The sequence below is a fragment of the Salminus brasiliensis genome, chromosome 1 (genome assembly GCF_030463535.1).
Source record: "Salminus brasiliensis chromosome 1, fSalBra1.hap2, whole genome shotgun sequence".
Taxonomy (NCBI): Eukaryota; Metazoa; Chordata; class Actinopteri; order Characiformes; family Bryconidae; genus Salminus; species Salminus brasiliensis.
The window spans coordinates 30,362,175-30,380,562 of NC_132878.1; the positions used below are offsets into that span (position 1 = coordinate 30,362,175).

Consider the following 18,388-nt stretch of genomic DNA (forward strand, 5'->3'; position numbering starts at 1 on the left):
CTGTATGTGGGGGCACATTTCAGTTCTTCAATCTCATACAGCATAAACATTAGTCTTCTTTAATTAGTTGCCATATAACTCAAAGTTACTAAATAATATTGGAAACTTGGTCATTTCTAGTAGATACTGAATAATCCATAGTAGGTACAACATAATTTGTACTACATACCAAATAATCCATAGTTAATTCAGCCATGGTAGATACTGAATAATTCATAGTAGATATGAATATTACAGGGGCAGAGAAACCTGCCTGGGACAGTTAGATCACTGGTTTTATCCTCAGGACCAACATTCACAGCAGATGTGCCCTTGAGCAAGACATCTAACCCCCAATTGCTTCCCCAATTGTGTTCTTACTGCCCGAATCACTAGTGTGTGTGTTCACATGTACAAAGGTGTTAAATGTGGAGAATTCTGTTCTATTGCTGTGCAATGACTGTAAAATAACTTAATTTCATAAATAAATCAATCTTAAAACATGGAAATAAAATCCATAGTAGTAACTAAACTCATAGCAGACTGAATAATTCATAGCAGTTACTGAATAATTCATATTGGTTGCTAAATAACTCATAGCTGATGGTAAATTATTTATATTAGTTACTGTGAAACCCAAAGCAATTACTGAATAATTCATGGTAGATACTGAAAACCCATATCAGTTACTGGATAATTCATAAAGGCTGCTGGATATTTCATAGAAGATACTGAATAATAAGCCCTTAGAGAACTACTCTGGCCGATTTTACACATTCTCCAGTAAGTCTAGGTTCAGTGATTTAGAGATTAATGAAGAATAGCAATTTTAGCACTGAAACTGACCTGTCTGTTTACTTCAGGGTCTGTTTGTAATTTTGTGGAAGCATTAGAGCTTTTGCAGCATTTTCTCACAGTGACTTTAATCAGATTCTCTCAACTGAGGACTGAAAATCAGAAGCAGTTGGTCTGATTGGTACATTATCTCTTTTTTTTATTAAAAGTGTTTTACTGGTTTCATTACAGCCATTAAGCCAACAACTACAGACAAAAAGAATGATGCATGATTACGTTCACGTTATTAATAATCCGTCCTCCCTCGCTATAAAAAACTGCCATTCAGGTCCATCTTGGAGGTGGCTGGCTGCGTCTTCCTCTAAACACACTGCAGTGTAATACTTTGTAGACGGAATTAACACTCCTTTACTTGTCCATTACTTTTTGCTTCCTCTAAAAAAGTCCAAACAAGCGTAAACAACGGGGAAACAAAATTAATTCTTCTCTTCTCCGGGGCCGTTGCAGAAAGAGTTGCCGTAAAGACACAATTCACAATCATTTACACAAAAAAATATATAAACCACCTTAACGTCACAGCTAAAAGTTCAAACTTAAAAAGAAAAAAAATACAAAACTAAAATGACTACTACTGAAATGAAGCTAAAAAGGAAAAACAAATCTACAATATTTTTTTACAGAAAAAGTTCAGGGTAAACAACTGGGAATGGCAATGATTGTTTTGAGCCTTCACAAAAGGAATGCAAGTAAACAATAAATACAAACAATGTGCTTTATCTATATAGACATATTTACATGAGTCTTTGGCTTATGATTATAGCTCTGCTACAAAAAATGGGGGAAAAAAACTAACAAAATAAGACATGAGCATAAACAAAAACAAACAAACAAAACTGTAATAAGCCCAGCCATTAGTGCACAATACAAACATTACCAAGCCAATGTTACACGCTGCACTCTGATTCATGGAATATTTTTTTGTTTTTGTTCTTTAGTTTTTCACACAACGATGGATATTCTATATACGTATACTGATATAATCATATATATGTTCATTGACAGTAACAGTGACATAGAGAGAGAGAAATAAAGAACACTTTTAGCATGCAACTGCTTGGCCTTAGTGTTAACAATGGCTGCACAGAATCAAAACCAAAAAACTAAACAACAAAAATCCCAAAATGCTCAAAACAAACAAAGAAAATTAAAACCAATCAAAAAAAAAAAAAAAGACATTACAGCGAATGCGGCATGACAGTCGGCACTTGGCTCCTCTGGCACTGCACACGGAAAAAATGACAAGTGTGCCACTCGGTTCTCTCCCGTTACAATTTACAACAACAATAATGCCTTGGATAAACCGTGAAAAGTCCAGACTGGCGAACAACGAGAAGGAGGGCCTTTGTCACTTTTCCATTACGAGGTTTCTATGTACTCCAGCGCCAGGTCATAGCAAAACCGGTACTGTTCCTGCAAGCACAGACGGGAAAACAACATTTTAAAGAATAGGACAAGGCAGTGAACCAATCATCATCATTATCATCAGAATAGACAGAAAGGCAGTACAGTAGTGTTGGGTGGGGGTTGGGCGGTCTGTAATTATGTAATTACACAACTGTACTTCTAGTAGTTACGCACTGTAAATCAAACATCTATCAGAATGACAAAATAACTCGAGATGCGGTAGAGAATACGAGTACCAGCTTATACACAAAGCTCTATTACGTAACATTTGACTTCCAAGAATCTTCCACTTGTGCTTATTTACTGGCCTTTGTAAACCAGCAACAGCAACAAAGACTAACAAGCAACAGCATGAGCTCAGCAGGCAGCGACACACACACTCCACACTTCGCACAGCACTTTGTAGTAGCAGTAAGTGCAGATTATGTAAGCGTGAGTGTGTCTATTTCACTGAAGAGCCGCCGCTGCTAGGCTCGAATACGAGTTGGGGAAAGGATGTGGCACAACATGCAAAATTCACCACAACAGTGGATTGTAAAACTGAGAAAGCGAAACAATTGTTGAAGTTTTAGTTAGTTAAAGTTCTTTCAGAAAGGATGACGTGCGTTACGTTGCGAGCTTCATGGTACCAGCGGCTACAAACCTATTACACTAAAACAACACAAAGAACTCACGTTTCCACTCAGCATCAATAAAGAGACGAGATAAAAATCATTATGTGGAACATTCTGAGCAGAACTGATTCCTCATAGACGGTTATGTTTTTTGTTAATCTCGTAACTTTAATCTAAAGCTTTACGTTTTGTTTTGCTGTTCTGTTTCATTTATATAATTACATAACATGGACTCTATAGTCAAACATCTCAACCAGTTGGTTTATGTTACATTCACAGCCGATACATGAATGGAATGTGCTCTAATAATAATAATATTAAAAATAATAATAATAATAATAATATTATTATTTGATGTTGAATATTTGTTAATAAGCTGTAAATTGCATTATATTGCAAAATATTTACGTTAGTAATAACAGGTTGAAGGTGCTTGTTTCTTTATTCATAGATTAATTAAAAGTGTTGCTAGGTGGTTACCATGGAATTGCTAGGTGGTTATGAGAGTCGTATGGAGGTGGTTGCTATGACTTCCCAGGTTATTGCTTTGGTGGTGTTAGGTGGTTGATATGGATATGGTTGCTTGGTCGTTGCTATGCAAGAAGCAAACTTCAGACTTCAAACAGGTCTTGGCTAATCCACTGGATTTGGGGCAGGACCCTTTATGTGTAATTCTTCATGAGAATTCATAATTCCTTAAAAGTAACCACCCTTCAGTAACAACCCTCCCTGCTCAAATGTGAGCAACTTTGATTTTTCACCAAGCTATTGTTTAAATGTAGGTCTTAAGGGTTACCTGGGTATAAGATACATGGTGCATGTTTTGTGTGACCCAGTTCAAAACCTTAACCACTAGGCCAAAAAGACCAAGAGCAGGTGCGGTGTACTCTGAGTGTGAAGTGGCCTGCTTCTTACCGGGCTGTCCACCATGTTGGGTTTGCTGTTCCTCAGACTTTTCACTGCATGAAACACATCCACCACATTCTGCCTCTTAATCATTTCACACACAATACTGATGGCTGAGAACATCCCACTGCGGCCGCCGCCGTTCCTACAGAGAGATAGAGAGAGGGACATTTAAGGTTGTGTTTGTGTGTTTACAGGGTGTGGTTTGTTGAGCTGAGTGGTTTTGGTAAGCAGTGTGTTCTGCCTCAGACGCAGGTGTTCAGTCTCCCTCACATTTACATCCTACATGTGTTAAAAAAAAATTGCAGACATAATCCTGTGTTTCCTGTCACTTATTATAATAATTCATGTTGATCCACCAAACTGAAATTGAAAGTAAAATATGTAAATATGAAAAGTCTTTTCATATTTATTTAAATGTAAGATGTTATTACTGAATACAATAACATGTCTGTGTAAACTCACAGGCAGTGTACAATCGTGCGCCCCTCGCCCTCCTCACACTCCTCCTGCCATTTGTCCACCTGAAGGATCAGCTTCAGGAATGACCGTTTAGAGGCGGGGACTTCTCGATGCCCTGCCCACCCCAAGTACTGGAACTGACGCACCATCAGGTAACCCTCCTGAGGCTGACCACACATGAACAAACACGGTTAAACAGTCAGTACACACCATAACAGAACTAAATCCTTAAATTTAATGAGCTGATAATCAACCTGTACGTTTAACAAATATTTGCTCATCTACAACACATTTCCAGCCAACATCTGCTCAATTTTCATAATTTCTTTACATAAACCCCCAATAAAACCTACTATAAAATCAGCACAAACTATAAAATCAATTCTATTCCTTAATATATTAAAACAATTTAGGAGGACATTTACATAATTAATTAACTTCAATAATGCTAAACTATTGAATGTAAGGAAAAGCCATACATCAACACTAGTATTAAACCATCAACCAGGTATTTAGTTATGTCATTAATAAAAACAATTATCTAACCTCTAAAAACAATCTCTAATCTGAGTGAAATAAGATTTCCTTTAGGGAGGGCCATCAGTTATTCAATTGGGAGTGAGGTGAAATCAATGAATCATTTCATCAATGAATCAACAGACCTAATACTGAATGAAAGACCACTCACTCTGGTCAAGTTGCATATTCTGAAGAGGCGGCTGATGACATCACAGTCCATAGAGCAGGACACACGCTCCACCTGGACCGGCCCGTATCTCAACATGCCCTCCTCCGGCCAGTACTGAGGACAGCCCTGAGCAAAACAAACAAAAGCAACCAATAAACACCTCAAAACATACACCTCTGCTTTTCTAAACTAGGGTACTGAGCATGAATATGAATCTCAAACGCTCTCATTTTGTTACACTTTATTACATTATTTTATTCCTTTCTCCTTTTCTTTGCCCCTCTCTTTTCTGTAAGCAAATGAAAAAATGCTTCGGTTTCAGTTGTCTTCTAATGACTGAGTGAGAATTCATTCTCTGAAACTCCGGTGGCTTCTACAGAACTCTCACCTGAAAGCTGGTTATTCATTTCAAATGATTTGTATGTTGTATGGGTGTAGCTTTTACTGTTGGGTAGACAAGGTTTTTAAGGACAAACATATGAATCACCAGCTTTAGCACTTTTAGTGGTGATGGCTTGCTGTTACCATTATAGCCTGCACAGCTAGCAACTGTGGCATGGTTGACGTAATGCTGAAATTTTACCAACAGTGTGAGAGTAGCAGACTTGCATTTGAATGATGTCAGTTCAGACTGTAACAGATTGTAGCATTGAATAAGCATTGATCATATTTAATTTCTTTCATGATTTTATCACTTTAGATAGATTTAAAATAGATTCACATGCACATGTGACCCAGAGAAATTACCCAAGGCTCTTAAGATTACCAAGTCACAATGACACGATAGGTTTATTTGTTATATATGTTATACGTTAGAAAAAGGGGGTGCAGTTTTTGCCAACCTTATCAATGATGAAGTTTATGTATAAAACCTGGATTACTGTTTTTACTAAGGTGAGTTACAGTCTCTCATTAGGGTTAATATTAATAAAACTCTAAATGTAGGTATTGTGATATAAACTGAGGTGTGTGTTACAGTCTCTCATTAGGGTTGAATATTAATAACACTCTAAATGTAGGTATTGTGATATAAACTGAGGTGTGCGTTACAGTCTCTCATTAGGGTTGAATATTAATAACACTCTAAATGTAGGTATTGTGATATAAACTGAGGTGTGTGTTACAGTCTCTCATTAGGGTTGAATATTAATAACACTCTAAATGTAGGTATTGTGATATAAACTGAGGTGTGTGTTACAGTCTCTCATAAGGATTGAATATTAATAACACTCTAAATGCAAGTATTGTGATATAAACTGAGGTGTGTGTTGCAGTCTCTCATTAGGTTTGAATATTAATAACACTCTAAATGTAGGTATTTTGATATAAACAGAGGTGTGTGATACAGTCTCTCATTAGGGTTGAATATTATGAACACTCTAAATGTAGGTATTGTGATATAAATCCCATTAACTGATCTGCAGGGGGCCTCACCTGAGCCAGGTCGATTTCATTGAGCATGACGATGGAAGTGCAGCCATAGTCGTACACCAGCCTCCAGAAATCCTTCACCGTGTTGGGCAGGGGGTGCTGCGTCACAATGAAGGCTGCAGGCTGCCTATAGCTCTGAGGCAAAACACACGACACACCTTTTATTTCACCACAGAAAACACCCTCAGAAACCACATCTATGCATAGATCAACACAGGTATGGACTTTTTCTCATGAGGATGCTGTGTGGACAATGGCCATGCAAAGGACTATGGTGACCTGTTTAAAGTGATATAAATGCATGTGTATGTACACAGTACTGTGCAAAAGTTCTAGGCCACCTTCAGAACAGTATGTGTGTTTTGCTTTTGTATAACTAGAAAAAAAAAACATTAAAAAACAAATGCAGTAAAAAAAAGCACTTACTGCTGAAATTAAAAAGCTTAAAATAAATGTTCTCAGGTGGATGAAGACGTTTGCACAGTGCCGTCCTTGTGTGTATGTGTTTGTGCACAATCCGTGTCTGGCATGCCGTGGAAAACCCGGGATAATAATGGAAAGTGGCGATTATACCACTGAAGCCATGAAACAAATCCAGTCTAAGAGGCAATACTGATACTGAGAGACAAAATCATAAATTACCTGGTACACTCCTGACGTCTTGGTTAGAAAAAAGGTCCAAGAGGTTTGTGAAGCATAACGGGGAAGTGATTTAAAAATTACCCTCTAAAGTCCAAAAAAACGATGTGGTAACTTCCCACACTTCTGTGTCTGTCTGCATGTTACGGAAAAAACGCCATCTCCCAGGGGTCAGTGGTCATTTGCATTTGCAGTCACACAATGCTATCATTTTAAACCCAAGCCAGTGCATTTCCTGCCAAAGAAGGTTAAGCTGAGCTACATTCATTTGGCTGCAGTAAATCTTAGAGGTTGGGCAGAATGACCTCCAAAATGGACAGCATGTTTTTTTCTTTTACTGAAAGGAGGACATCTCGCCTCAGCTTCGGTAGGGCTTACAGCTGTGACGCGTGAGCCACTAGGAGATGAACGAAGAATCCGCATGCAGATTCAAACTACATATAAAAACAGTTAGCCTTTACTAAACCCTAATCCCTTAGTAAAACTGTAACAAGTTCTGGCTAGGATTACTTCGTTGTTTTAACATGTTAAAAGTACTCAAATCCAAAAAACATGTAATTCTAAAATGTGGAGCAACAGATTGCGGTTATCAGATAAATTATCAAGCACTTACCTCACCATTTTACTAGAAAAAACACTTTGGGCTTTGGATGATTTTGACCCAAACAGTGAGTCCAGATTGAACACAGAGGCTTTAGAAATACTGCCTAACATAGAAGCTGCATTATTTACTCATCTGAGCATCTGAACATACACAGCATATTATTTTATGGTTCCAATTCTTATTAAATGTTAACAAGGCTAAGAATGGAACATATATATTAAACCGCCCATATGTAAGGGAACGCTGATTATCCAGAAGACTAAACTAATGAGCTGGATTTGCCTCTAGCTTTCTGGGTCTAACATTGAAAGGACAGGGACAGAGAAAGAGTAAGAGAAAGAGAAAAAGAGGGGTGTTTACGCACTAAAAGGGGAGGGAGTGTTAATGTACTTACATCCATGAGTGCAGCATTAATGTAGTTGCTGCTTTCTCCATCGATGGTGATGAGAAAGGGCAGGCAGCGGTCCGGGGGCAGGTTGTCCATGAAGCGGTTTTTGTCATGGTTTCGGGGCAGCAACGCTATACTGCAGTCCTCAGGCTGGGGCTGAGGGGTCACTGAGTTCAGCGTCTAAACACAAACAGAAACGTTAAATTGTACATTTCTTTTGATTCCTTTAAAAAAATTCATTCCTATGTCAACTATATAGACAGAGACATGTCCAGTGATGACCAAACATATGGATATACAAGGCAGTGGATATGCATTCGTGGTTATGTATCTCTATATGCATGTGTGTGTGTTTGTGTTCCCGTACCTGGAACTCGTCTTTGAGGTGTGAGGAGTTGCTCTGGGAGTCGATGCGGATCATGTCGTAATACGCTGCTTTAAACTCACATGCTGGAATGGCTGTATCGCCACACAGGCATGCTTCCAGGATGGCATCATGGATGAATATATACTGCTCCTGAAACACAGAGAGAATAACAGATGTTTATTGCACACATTATGTCCTCAAAACGGATCAAATAAATTATACATTATGTACAAATAAGGAGATAAGTAGTTTGGTATGGATTAAAGCCTGGAACCAAACTTTGTTCTTCATACTAGCTTAGAAAATATGAAGAGATCATGTTTAGCTGGATCTGTTCCAAAGATCAATGGTATTAAGTGATGGGGATCGCTTGGATGCCACAGCTTTTGCACAATGCTGTAAAATTTACATTTATGTATTTTTGATGGAGTGTGTGTATGTTTATACGTTTATAAGAGGTGTGAGAGTATAATCACCTCTGTCTGGACCATGTTGATGCGCCTAGACCGTAGGGCTTTAACACAGTTATAAATGTCCACTACACCCTCCCTCTCCGCCATGTCCAGCATTATGTCAATCACGATGTAACATCCTGTCCTGCCCGCTCCAGCACTGCAACACAGAGTCATTATCAGCATTAGCAAAACATCACCACATACATACACACACATTTTAGCATTTAGGTTAGTTCTAAGTTATCAAGCTTGAAACAAGGTTTGAGGAGAGTTGAGCCACATCTTGGAGGAAATGTAGGAAATGTGTAAATTTAATCGGTTGGCAAACTACCGCTTGAACTCAAGCCAAAACGGCTGTATATTATCAAAATGTAAATCACAGTGCGTTTAACTCACTGTACTCTGTATCTGTGCAACTCAGTCAATGTTTTCATCCGTTTGATAAGGACGAGAACAGTAGGGTTTTTCGTTTTACTTCCAAAGCAATGCAATGCAATGTGTGTCGCTCAAAAACAGCTTTAGTGTTCCTGCTGCAGATTAGCAGCGGTGCACACACAACCACATCCTGTATGTAAAAGAGGCACCAACAGGAGGATGAATTTTCAGCTATGTTTAAACACATGGACCAGCCTTTAGAACACACACATAGGTAAAATCTCGTGACCCGCACGCTCCGGCCACAGTGACAGAGGTCGACCACAAGCCAACAAGAAGACAAATATGAATACTCATGAGCAGTGAAAAAGGTCACAAGTTCTGAAACCAGTCCCCTGTATCACAGTTTGATGTGGAATCACTATGCAAATTAAAATTGGGCAAAGTCAAAAATCGTATGTTATAATTAGAGGCCAATCGAAAAAAAAATGCAGATCATTTGTGCCCTGCCAGCTCCATAATAGTACGCACAGTGCTTGGACCTTTTGAGGACAGATGTATAACTCTAATAGTGGTTAGGGAAGTGTTCTAATTACATTTCAGACGAAAGCTAAAATTCATGATTGTGTTGGATGGCAATAGTGATAGTCCACCAAAAGTGGTAGTCATGGTATGAGAAAATGAAACCAACTTCAATGCTCATGAAACGTGGCTTTCGTGCTGGCTCTGTTCTTCTCTTTCCAAAATCAAATGCATCATTCAAAATGCTGAATTTCACCAACAACAGGTTTGCATGTGTGGTTACTGAGGGAACCTGCAAGCATCTTTAAGCCAAAATTCATCCACTTAAACCCCCCCCCCCCCCGGAACCAAAATCTAGTTAATCAGCCAAACATAGTTTTAGAAATGAAGCTACAATGTTAATGTTGTTTAAAAGATCAACTATTAACAATAAACAATATTTCAAATATTATTACTGATATTTTTATATCATCATATTAGTTCACAGTTATGCACAGTTATTAGTGGATAACCAAATATTTCAGATACATAATGTAAGTGTATGTGTCTCAGTACCTGCAGTGGACCACTATGGGCCCTGCGCTGGGCGGGTTGGACATCTTGACACGCCGGATGAAAGAAAGTAGTCCCGTGGCGTGATATGGTACACCGTGATCAGGCCAGCCAGTGAAATGAAACTGCTTCACCTCCCTCAACTCATTAAAGCCCCTCTGAGGAACAAAAGTTATTATTAGATTTATATAAACATATAAGATATCCACTACATGGACAAAAGTATTGGGACACACCTCTTAATCACTGAATTCAGGTGTGTCATTCAGTTAGATTGCCACAGGTGTTTAAAATCAAGCACATGCAGCCTCTCTTTACTCACATTAGTTAAGTTTAGGCTTAAAGAATGGGTGGTTCTAAAGAGCTCACTGAATTCCAGCCTGGTGCTGTACGTAATAGGATGCCATTGTTGCAACAAGTCAGTTGGTAAAATTTCTTCACTAGATATTCCACCATCAACAATTATTGTTTAGAAACCACAGCCATGAAGTGTCAGACCATGTAAAGCTACAGAGCTGGGTTGCTGAGTGCTGAGGAGCACAGTGCCGACACTCTGTCTCCAACACTCTGCAGTTCCAGACCTGGGGGACCAACTCCATATTAATCACAAAGAGAACGCTAGCAATTAGAAGTGATGATTAATTATCAGCCTGACTCCTGTATTTGTAGTGACTGATTTTCAGTAGCACTGCGTATGTTAACTCAATATGGTGTGGTTCATTGATCCCTTGTGAAGCCCAGAAGAACGGGTGTCTTTTCTGGTAAAGTATGCTTGGTATGTGTTTTCTTTGCACATGCGATATGAGGCCTCAGGTTAGCATGACCAATTTGGGTCATATGGGACCATGGGCGAAAATAACAAGATGTTTTTTGGTTGGCTTGATGGGCTGTATGCTGAAACATAGTGTAAATACTCAACCACAGAAGACAGTCTTTTGGAAAAGATGGGTTTATCTGTTACGCAGGCTTAGTCCAATGGAAAAGAAGAGGTTAAGAGCTGCATGAGCAGAAGACCAGAAAGTGTTCCAGCTGGGGAGCCGAATGGACCTCTCAGATTGATCCTTTGACTTTGATTTATTATTTATTATTTGAACTTACCCCCTGCCCTTTTTCTTCGTGCATATAACTGTTAACTGCAAATTCTACAAATAAACTGACAAAGCTATTTTTCGACTGTTGGCTAGTTTTGCTTATACATCATTGCTGTCCTGAATTTGTAATCTTGCCAGATGTAATGTTTAGATGCCCCAATGCTTTTGTCCATATAGTATATGCACTTAATAACGCTTTATTTAATGCAGACCAAAAATGAATAAATATATGAACTAGAGGTAAATACTAAAAAAATAAAGAACTAACTACATAAAAAAAATTGTGCCTTTTACAATTATCGGCACCTTTCAGTTGTGAACAGCTTATGTACAAAAAAATCTCTATTGTACAGCAGCTTTATTAAAACAAACAAGAAAACAAAAAACAAGTAAACAAAAACAGCTCACCCGCTCCAGAGTGAAGGTGCGCACCACGTACTCAGCCAAAGGCTCCACCTCCACAAACGTCACCTTAAAGTCTCCATACACTTCTGCATCGTCCGGCCAGTACTTATAACATTTCACCTGAACCAGCACAACACCAATCAGAGCCAGAACACAAATAGGCTCACCACACACACACTTTAAAACCAGGGCATAACCGAGCTGAAAATACTGATACCAATATTAAGGATAAAAAATCCTTGATTACCAATATCATTTTACAAAACAAAACATATATACAACACCAAGTATTATACACTACATGTACCCCTGATCAAATTACACATGGTGCTTGTTTCTTAAGGGTTAGTTTCCATTCTCTACAGTGACACATTTCAGCACATTGTAACTAGAAAAGGAAACTACATATTTATTGAGATTATTGAAGTTGCTGTACTACATCTATTACTACTACTATTTTTTCCCAAAATGTTAAGTAAATAAACATAAATTGTATATAACATATGCAGAATAAATTATATTTTACATAACTTTGTTTCCTGTAAATGGTTTGATTTACTTTCTTATGCTTATTTACACAAAATGTGTAATTTGACCAGGGGTGCCCACAATTTTGCCCTTAGACCTTAAAATAGTTTTACAATGTAACCTTAAGCAGTCAAATGACATATCGGTCAGGCCCCATGTTAAACAAACCATGAAACTCATCACCCCACACCTTAAGGTCATGACATGTACACAACCTACTCCTAAAGCCTTGGTACACAGGTTCCACTGCCTGCAGTCTACTCTCTGTCTCTCTGTCTCTGTCTCTCTCTCTCTCTTATATATATATATATATATATTTATAAAAAAGTTCAGGTAATCAGGTAAGTAGGCTCTTACATCTAAAGTGTCATCATTTTTGGATTATTTGACAGCAGGATGGAGAGTTTCATTAACAATCAGCATATTTACATTCACAAATATGCAGAATCTTAACAACAACATCAACATGCATTTACACTGCTTTAAAGGAACAGTCTCACATATCTCTTCCAAAAACACCATGTGTCCAATCTTTTAACCAACTAAAATGCTAGTGCTCTACATAGGACTGAAAAGGGGTTCTCTGAATCATCTCAATCCTTTTGGGGTCTATAATGAACCCTTTTTAAGATTTTATTAAAGACAACATGTACAAGGTTTCCTTGTACATAATGAGCAATTTTACTCTAGAAGAACTTGTTTTATTTTTGTAGAATAAGTATAATTGTCAGTGGTTCTGTTGTCACATATTAATAATTGTTTTACTTTTTCATATTCATTTGAATGTTGAGTGGATAGTAATGTGTTTCTGTACGTGTACGGTGTCTTTCCACAGATGGAGGAATGCAGGGAACTGAAGCTAATCGATCCAGCTAATAACAATGTTATGTACCTTCATATTCAGAATTGAATTTATAGTTCATGCAATAACCTGAAGACATGATGTAATTTGATCCATTTTTATGCTCGCCGATGTACCCGACCATTTTACACCCCAAACTGAAAGCAGTTCTACTGAAAGCAGTTCTTTGTCCTGAGGACTCCAACATATGCTCATGTCTTGCTTTAGAGGTTTTTCACCAAACAACAACCCTACAGTAATGAATAAATACATGGATTCAGATAAACTGCAGCGTAAATGTTTTTGGAAAAAAAACACAGACCATTCCTTCAACCCTTTGAAGAGTTAATATAATTCAAACGGTCATGCAAAATGTTTCTATCCATAAAACTAAAGCTGCTGAACTGCTGTGAGATGCTCCTAGAACATTCGAGAGGCTCCATTCCAATCCTCTCTTTTTCTCTTCAAAGGGTTGCAGCAGGCAGGAGGCCTTCACAACACAGACACAATGCACTGAGAACATTAATGAAAACAAAAACAACACCACCAACAACAACACGGCCTCCAGCATTCCGCAGCAGGCAGAATAAGAACATACCCGTCCCACCTCCACCAGGTTGGTTACCATGACGATACACGCAGACTGCTCCTGCCAGATCATCCTCCAGAAGTCGTAAACCGTCTCATGGACTGGACCTACGAAGTGTTAAAATGCAATTCAAGCATTACAAACATACACACACACAAAGGAGGTGTGGCCTATTATTTAAATAATCTCATCACTACCAAGTAGGTAGAAAGCAAAGGATTTATTAGAGCTAAAGGTACCGCTTACTTGCTTAATTGGTTGGGAGATCTGGAGAACACATCCTGCTATTCCTTTGCTTTATTAAACAGCACAGAGATCGCACAGAGGGGAGTCAGGTGTGTTTGTATGTTTATTTTTAACATTTGTCGCCATGTTTTCTGTTTTACCTTGGCAACAAAGGTGAAAGGTCAGATTATGCGTAACATCTAGTAAACTAGCTAATCGTCTACAACCCCAAGTTTCCTGCTTGTAAACACAAGTTGTGGTCGTTGCCTATTTGAGCACAAGTGGATGAATTGGTGTTTCCAGCATCGACCTGCCCTGGAGCAATTTAAGTGTGCAGCATATGCCATGGAGATTCAGCTCACTGAAAACAATGGCTTTTGTGTATTTACAAAGCGTTCACTGGTTTCACGCCATCATACATCACAGCAATGCTCACTGTAAATAACAGACTTGCTCCAGTGATCACTGGTTTTTACAGAATTGGGAAGCTGAAGTGAAGCAGATGCAGTTTTTATTATTTTAAATTAAGGTAGATTTATGGGTTGATGAATTGTGAGAGTCCTGCTTCAGTAGCGAGACCGCTGGAGTCAGTACTGTTACATGAACTACATATGTCTACACATTACAGAGATTACAGTAGTGTTTGTTTGTCTTCTTTGTTTCTTTAAGGGCATGTTCATTTAAATTCTTATGGATGATGGGAAATCTCTAACAACTGCATTAAGTATGAATCTCAAATCTGCAACTCATGCATTAAGCTATTTCACTAGTAAACAACAAGATCAACGAATGGAGCACCTGCTACATAGCTAAAGACACTGCGTAAATCATCTACACAAATGCTGCCGTGTATAGACAAGGCTGTTTGTCAACAACACTTTTATGCAGCTTACACGGTCTCACACATACACACACACTTTGATGCACTCACCTTGGGTTGCGATGTAATGACTGGGCCGCTGGTAACCCTGAGAAAACAAAAAAAGAAAAGAACACACAGAGCAGAAGATTGAGATCACAGAGCCAAAATCTCTACTGGCTACAAAATACATCACACGGGCAGTAAACCTGAGGTTAGCAGCACTCTGGTTAGATTAGTACAACCTTTAATATGCGTTTTTCATATGGATTGCATATTACGCGATGCTGGCGTTATGCTTTCTGGGTTTTAGGATTATCAATCTAATGATCTAAAGCCCAACTCTACTGCAAAAGAAAACTGCAAAACTTTATAGTTACAGATTCATCAGCCGACCACAGTTCAGTGTTTTGGCAAAAGAGCAGTGATTAGGAATGTGCATCGGTAGGGCGGTGCGATATGGCTAAAATCACAATACCTAAAGACAATTGTACAATACATTATATGCATCATAATATCTTACAATGACTTTTATTGAGATTATTGAAGCTGCTGCAATACATATAGTTAAATAGGACTAATTATGCTTTTCAAAATAAAAGTATGTTGTTAACACATTGTCATTATCCATGACGTACACACAGTACCATCATTATTTACTGGGCCAATTATTTTGGTGGCTACAGCACATTCTTTGTTATTGGGTAGCTTTGCCAATTTGCCATTATACTGAATAAGTATCAGAAAAGAATTATATAATTTGTCCTGATAATACAATAATGTTGATTTGCTGCTGTGTTTCAATATTGAAATATAATGCATTAAACATCCCTGGAATACAGTTCTACTAGTTCACCTAATTTTATGTAGAAATTGCTGTATGGAGGCTGCTGCCTACCAATGTTGGTCTCTCCCACTTCTTCAAAATTTGCACCCTTGGTATCGTTTAGCATGACAACAAACTTCATCATGATATTGATTAAGTATCAGTGTATCGCCCCCCTCTATGTGCAGGTGTTAAAAAGTAATCTCTCTTTTATCAGGACAGAAAACAACTGAACTGATTAGTCTGAGTCACAATAACCCAAGGCCTCTAGAGTAGCTGGACTATTAAGGAGCTACATAAATGCAATGTATTATTATCTTATTTATTAGAACTAATATACCTTATTACCCAGCCAAAAGGTTTCACATTAAAAAAGGGAAAGGAGGGAAAAGACCCGAGGTCAAAAGATCATGACCACAACTCACTCTTCTCCAAATATACAACTTGCGTCCAAAGAAAACAAAAACAACAACAAAACCATGCCAGGGGTGCAGGATGACCATGGCACGATGAGGAAAGCGGATGGACACACAGCATGGAAAGGGGAAAACAAAACAAAACAGAACAACTAACCGAATGCGTGTGTGTGTGTGTGTAAGGGGTAAAAGGTCATGCAGTCTTCATGCATATGACTTAAGCATTAGACAAAAACAGAGGGCAGGTTGTGGCTGTATTTGTGTGTTGGTATGTGTGTGTGTGTGTGTGTTTGTGTGTGTACTGTAAAATTTACTTTTAACCTGACTGCCTTAAAGGGCCCATAACATAAAAGGGTTAGTATGTCAATACTGGAATCAAAGTCTGTTTTGAATTCTCTGTTTTTGTGATGTCACAACCACTACAACATTTACACATATCTGCCTATTCAGCATACAGTTTAGCTCCACCCCACTCATGCTACAGCTACAAGCAATGCAGCTGGCCAGTCAGATAAGAGGTCTTTTGTGTATTAATAACAACAACAACAACAACAACAAAGTGAGTTTAATGCTGATAATTCTGATTATAAAATGGAGATGGTCAACCAATTGTTTTTGGTACAGAAATGTAAATGAACCGAACTGAAATGTACAACAAAAGAAAGTAAATGTACAGTGTGGGCCCTTTAATATATTTGAACTCAACTGAACTTTAAGGAAAGTCAAAACACCAATACGTTAACTCACTAACAGAGGTCCAACGAAAGCTAAATTTTAAGGCAGCCAGGTTACTAATTTTTAAAAGTTAAAATGACAAATTGTTTTTACAGCGTGTGTTTGTGCGTGTCTGTCTGAGTTTGTGTGTGTGTCTGTGTCAGTGTGTGTGTCAGCGCCCTACTGAAAAATACTTACATCCCTGTACAGCCAAATCTAGGGCCCAAAATCAAGAGCATAAGAGTGAGAGAGAGCACAACAGATGTCAGTGAGTCTACCGGCACCTCCACAAAGGCAGAGAAAGAAAACTGTAAATAGTGTAATATTGGAGACAAAGGCATGCATAGAAGACCTGACATACGAGCGAGGGAGAGCTGTTTCTGACACCTTCGCCAATGGAGGGGGGGGAGGCATCGCCACTTACGTCTATGTAGTTGGCATTAATGTAGTCGGACGATGGGTCGTCTTCCATTGGCTGCAGGATTACTCTAGAATGATCGTCTGCAACGTAACACAAGTTAGCATGCTCAGTCTGGCATGTCCGCCATCATTTAGCATGTAAAAATTCACAGTCCAAGCCCATAGGTTCTAAATTTGCACCAAATGTACTCCAAGACATGTTTGTTATTAACCATTAAGTAATGGATTAGCATCAGATGCTAAGGGCATGGCTAAATCAACACACACTGGTCGAGCTGGTAGGTATAGACTACCAATGTGGATTTTTACACTGTGTGACTCACTGTTGTCTATGAACATGGACTGAAGATGCCATTTGCTAGCATAGAAATTTCATTATTATCTAAAATGAAATGTGTATTGAATGTGATACAAGTAACTGACCAGAATAACCTAAGACTTCTATGGGTTAAGAAACAGCTTGTGAAAGTGGTCTGCATGTAATACACTCATAAAAAGACATGTTTGGGGGCTGAAGTGTGCTTCTTTAGTTTTGGTCCTGGAGCTAAAAGGCTAACAGGTAATGCAATACAAAGTTAACAGGTAATGGATTACCATGATGTGTGTCACACATTGTCTGGACCATAAAGGGTTCTTCAGTTCTCAAAAGCAGTAATTCTCAAAACGATCATTATGATTTTAGAAGATTCTATTAAATTTAAAAAGGATCTTACAACAACAACAACAACAGTCCCACCCACTGAAAAGATGTTAGGGTAATAAAAGTACCTGGACTGCTTTACTTGTCATTCATTATTATATTCTGTAGCAAGCAGCATTTCTAGCTCAGAAAGCATCCCTTTAGAACCTCATACGTTTACCCAGCCTTTGAACAGTGAGATCAGACAGGCACTCACATGCAATGATGTTTCCGTAGCGGTTCTTGGTGCGATTCTGCTCTTTCTTCGCCACGTCCCAGGAAGCTGACTGGCCCTCAAAGAAGCTCTGCAGGAAACACAAACACAGTTTAGCACAATATCTCACAGCACCAAACGGCTGTGGATTGAGAACGACATGTTTCAGAAATGCAGCGTGACAAGGCCTTAAATATACAACAACGGCAGCTGTAATATCAAAACTAGTACGCTAATTTCTCTGGGGCGACTGTTCCAGATCCCCCAAGTGAGCATCAAACTAGAGCTCTATGTGTATATTTGCTGTTTAGTCTACTAATCTTATACAGTGGAAATACAT

General features: G+C 38.5%; 1 protein-coding gene across 15 annotated transcripts in view; it reads right to left on the reverse strand.

The window, feature by feature from the left end:
• Positions 1-949: 949 nt before the first annotated feature.
• Positions 950-18,388, reverse strand: part of ptprk (protein tyrosine phosphatase receptor type K) — a 167,709-nt gene continuing 150,270 nt past the window's right edge. For 5 of the 15 annotated variants that reach the window (XM_072676992.1, XM_072677001.1, XM_072677009.1 and 2 more), the window contains 15 exons: positions 18,052-18,139; positions 17,097-17,236; positions 16,934-16,951; positions 14,852-14,888; positions 13,705-13,802; positions 11,741-11,857; positions 10,245-10,399; positions 8,814-8,949; positions 8,338-8,487; positions 7,977-8,150; positions 6,343-6,474; positions 4,909-5,034; positions 4,224-4,387; positions 3,768-3,903; positions 950-2,244 (listed from right to left, as the gene is read on the reverse strand). In XM_072676992.1, the coding sequence (XP_072533093.1) occupies positions 2,191-2,244; positions 3,768-3,903; positions 4,224-4,387; positions 4,909-5,034; positions 6,343-6,474; positions 7,977-8,150; positions 8,338-8,487; positions 8,814-8,949; positions 10,245-10,399; positions 11,741-11,857; positions 13,705-13,802; positions 14,852-14,888; positions 16,934-16,951; positions 17,097-17,236; positions 18,052-18,139 (1,725 nt within the window). In that variant the 3' untranslated portion in view covers positions 950-2,190. The remainder of the gene's footprint in view (positions 2,245-3,767; positions 3,904-4,223; positions 4,388-4,908; positions 5,035-6,342; positions 6,475-7,976; positions 8,151-8,337; positions 8,488-8,813; positions 8,950-10,244; positions 10,400-11,740; positions 11,858-13,704; positions 13,803-14,851; positions 14,889-16,933; positions 16,952-17,096; positions 17,237-18,051; positions 18,140-18,388) is intronic. The other 10 variants (XM_072677075.1, XM_072677051.1, XM_072677042.1 and 7 more) reach the window with 4 other exon arrangements.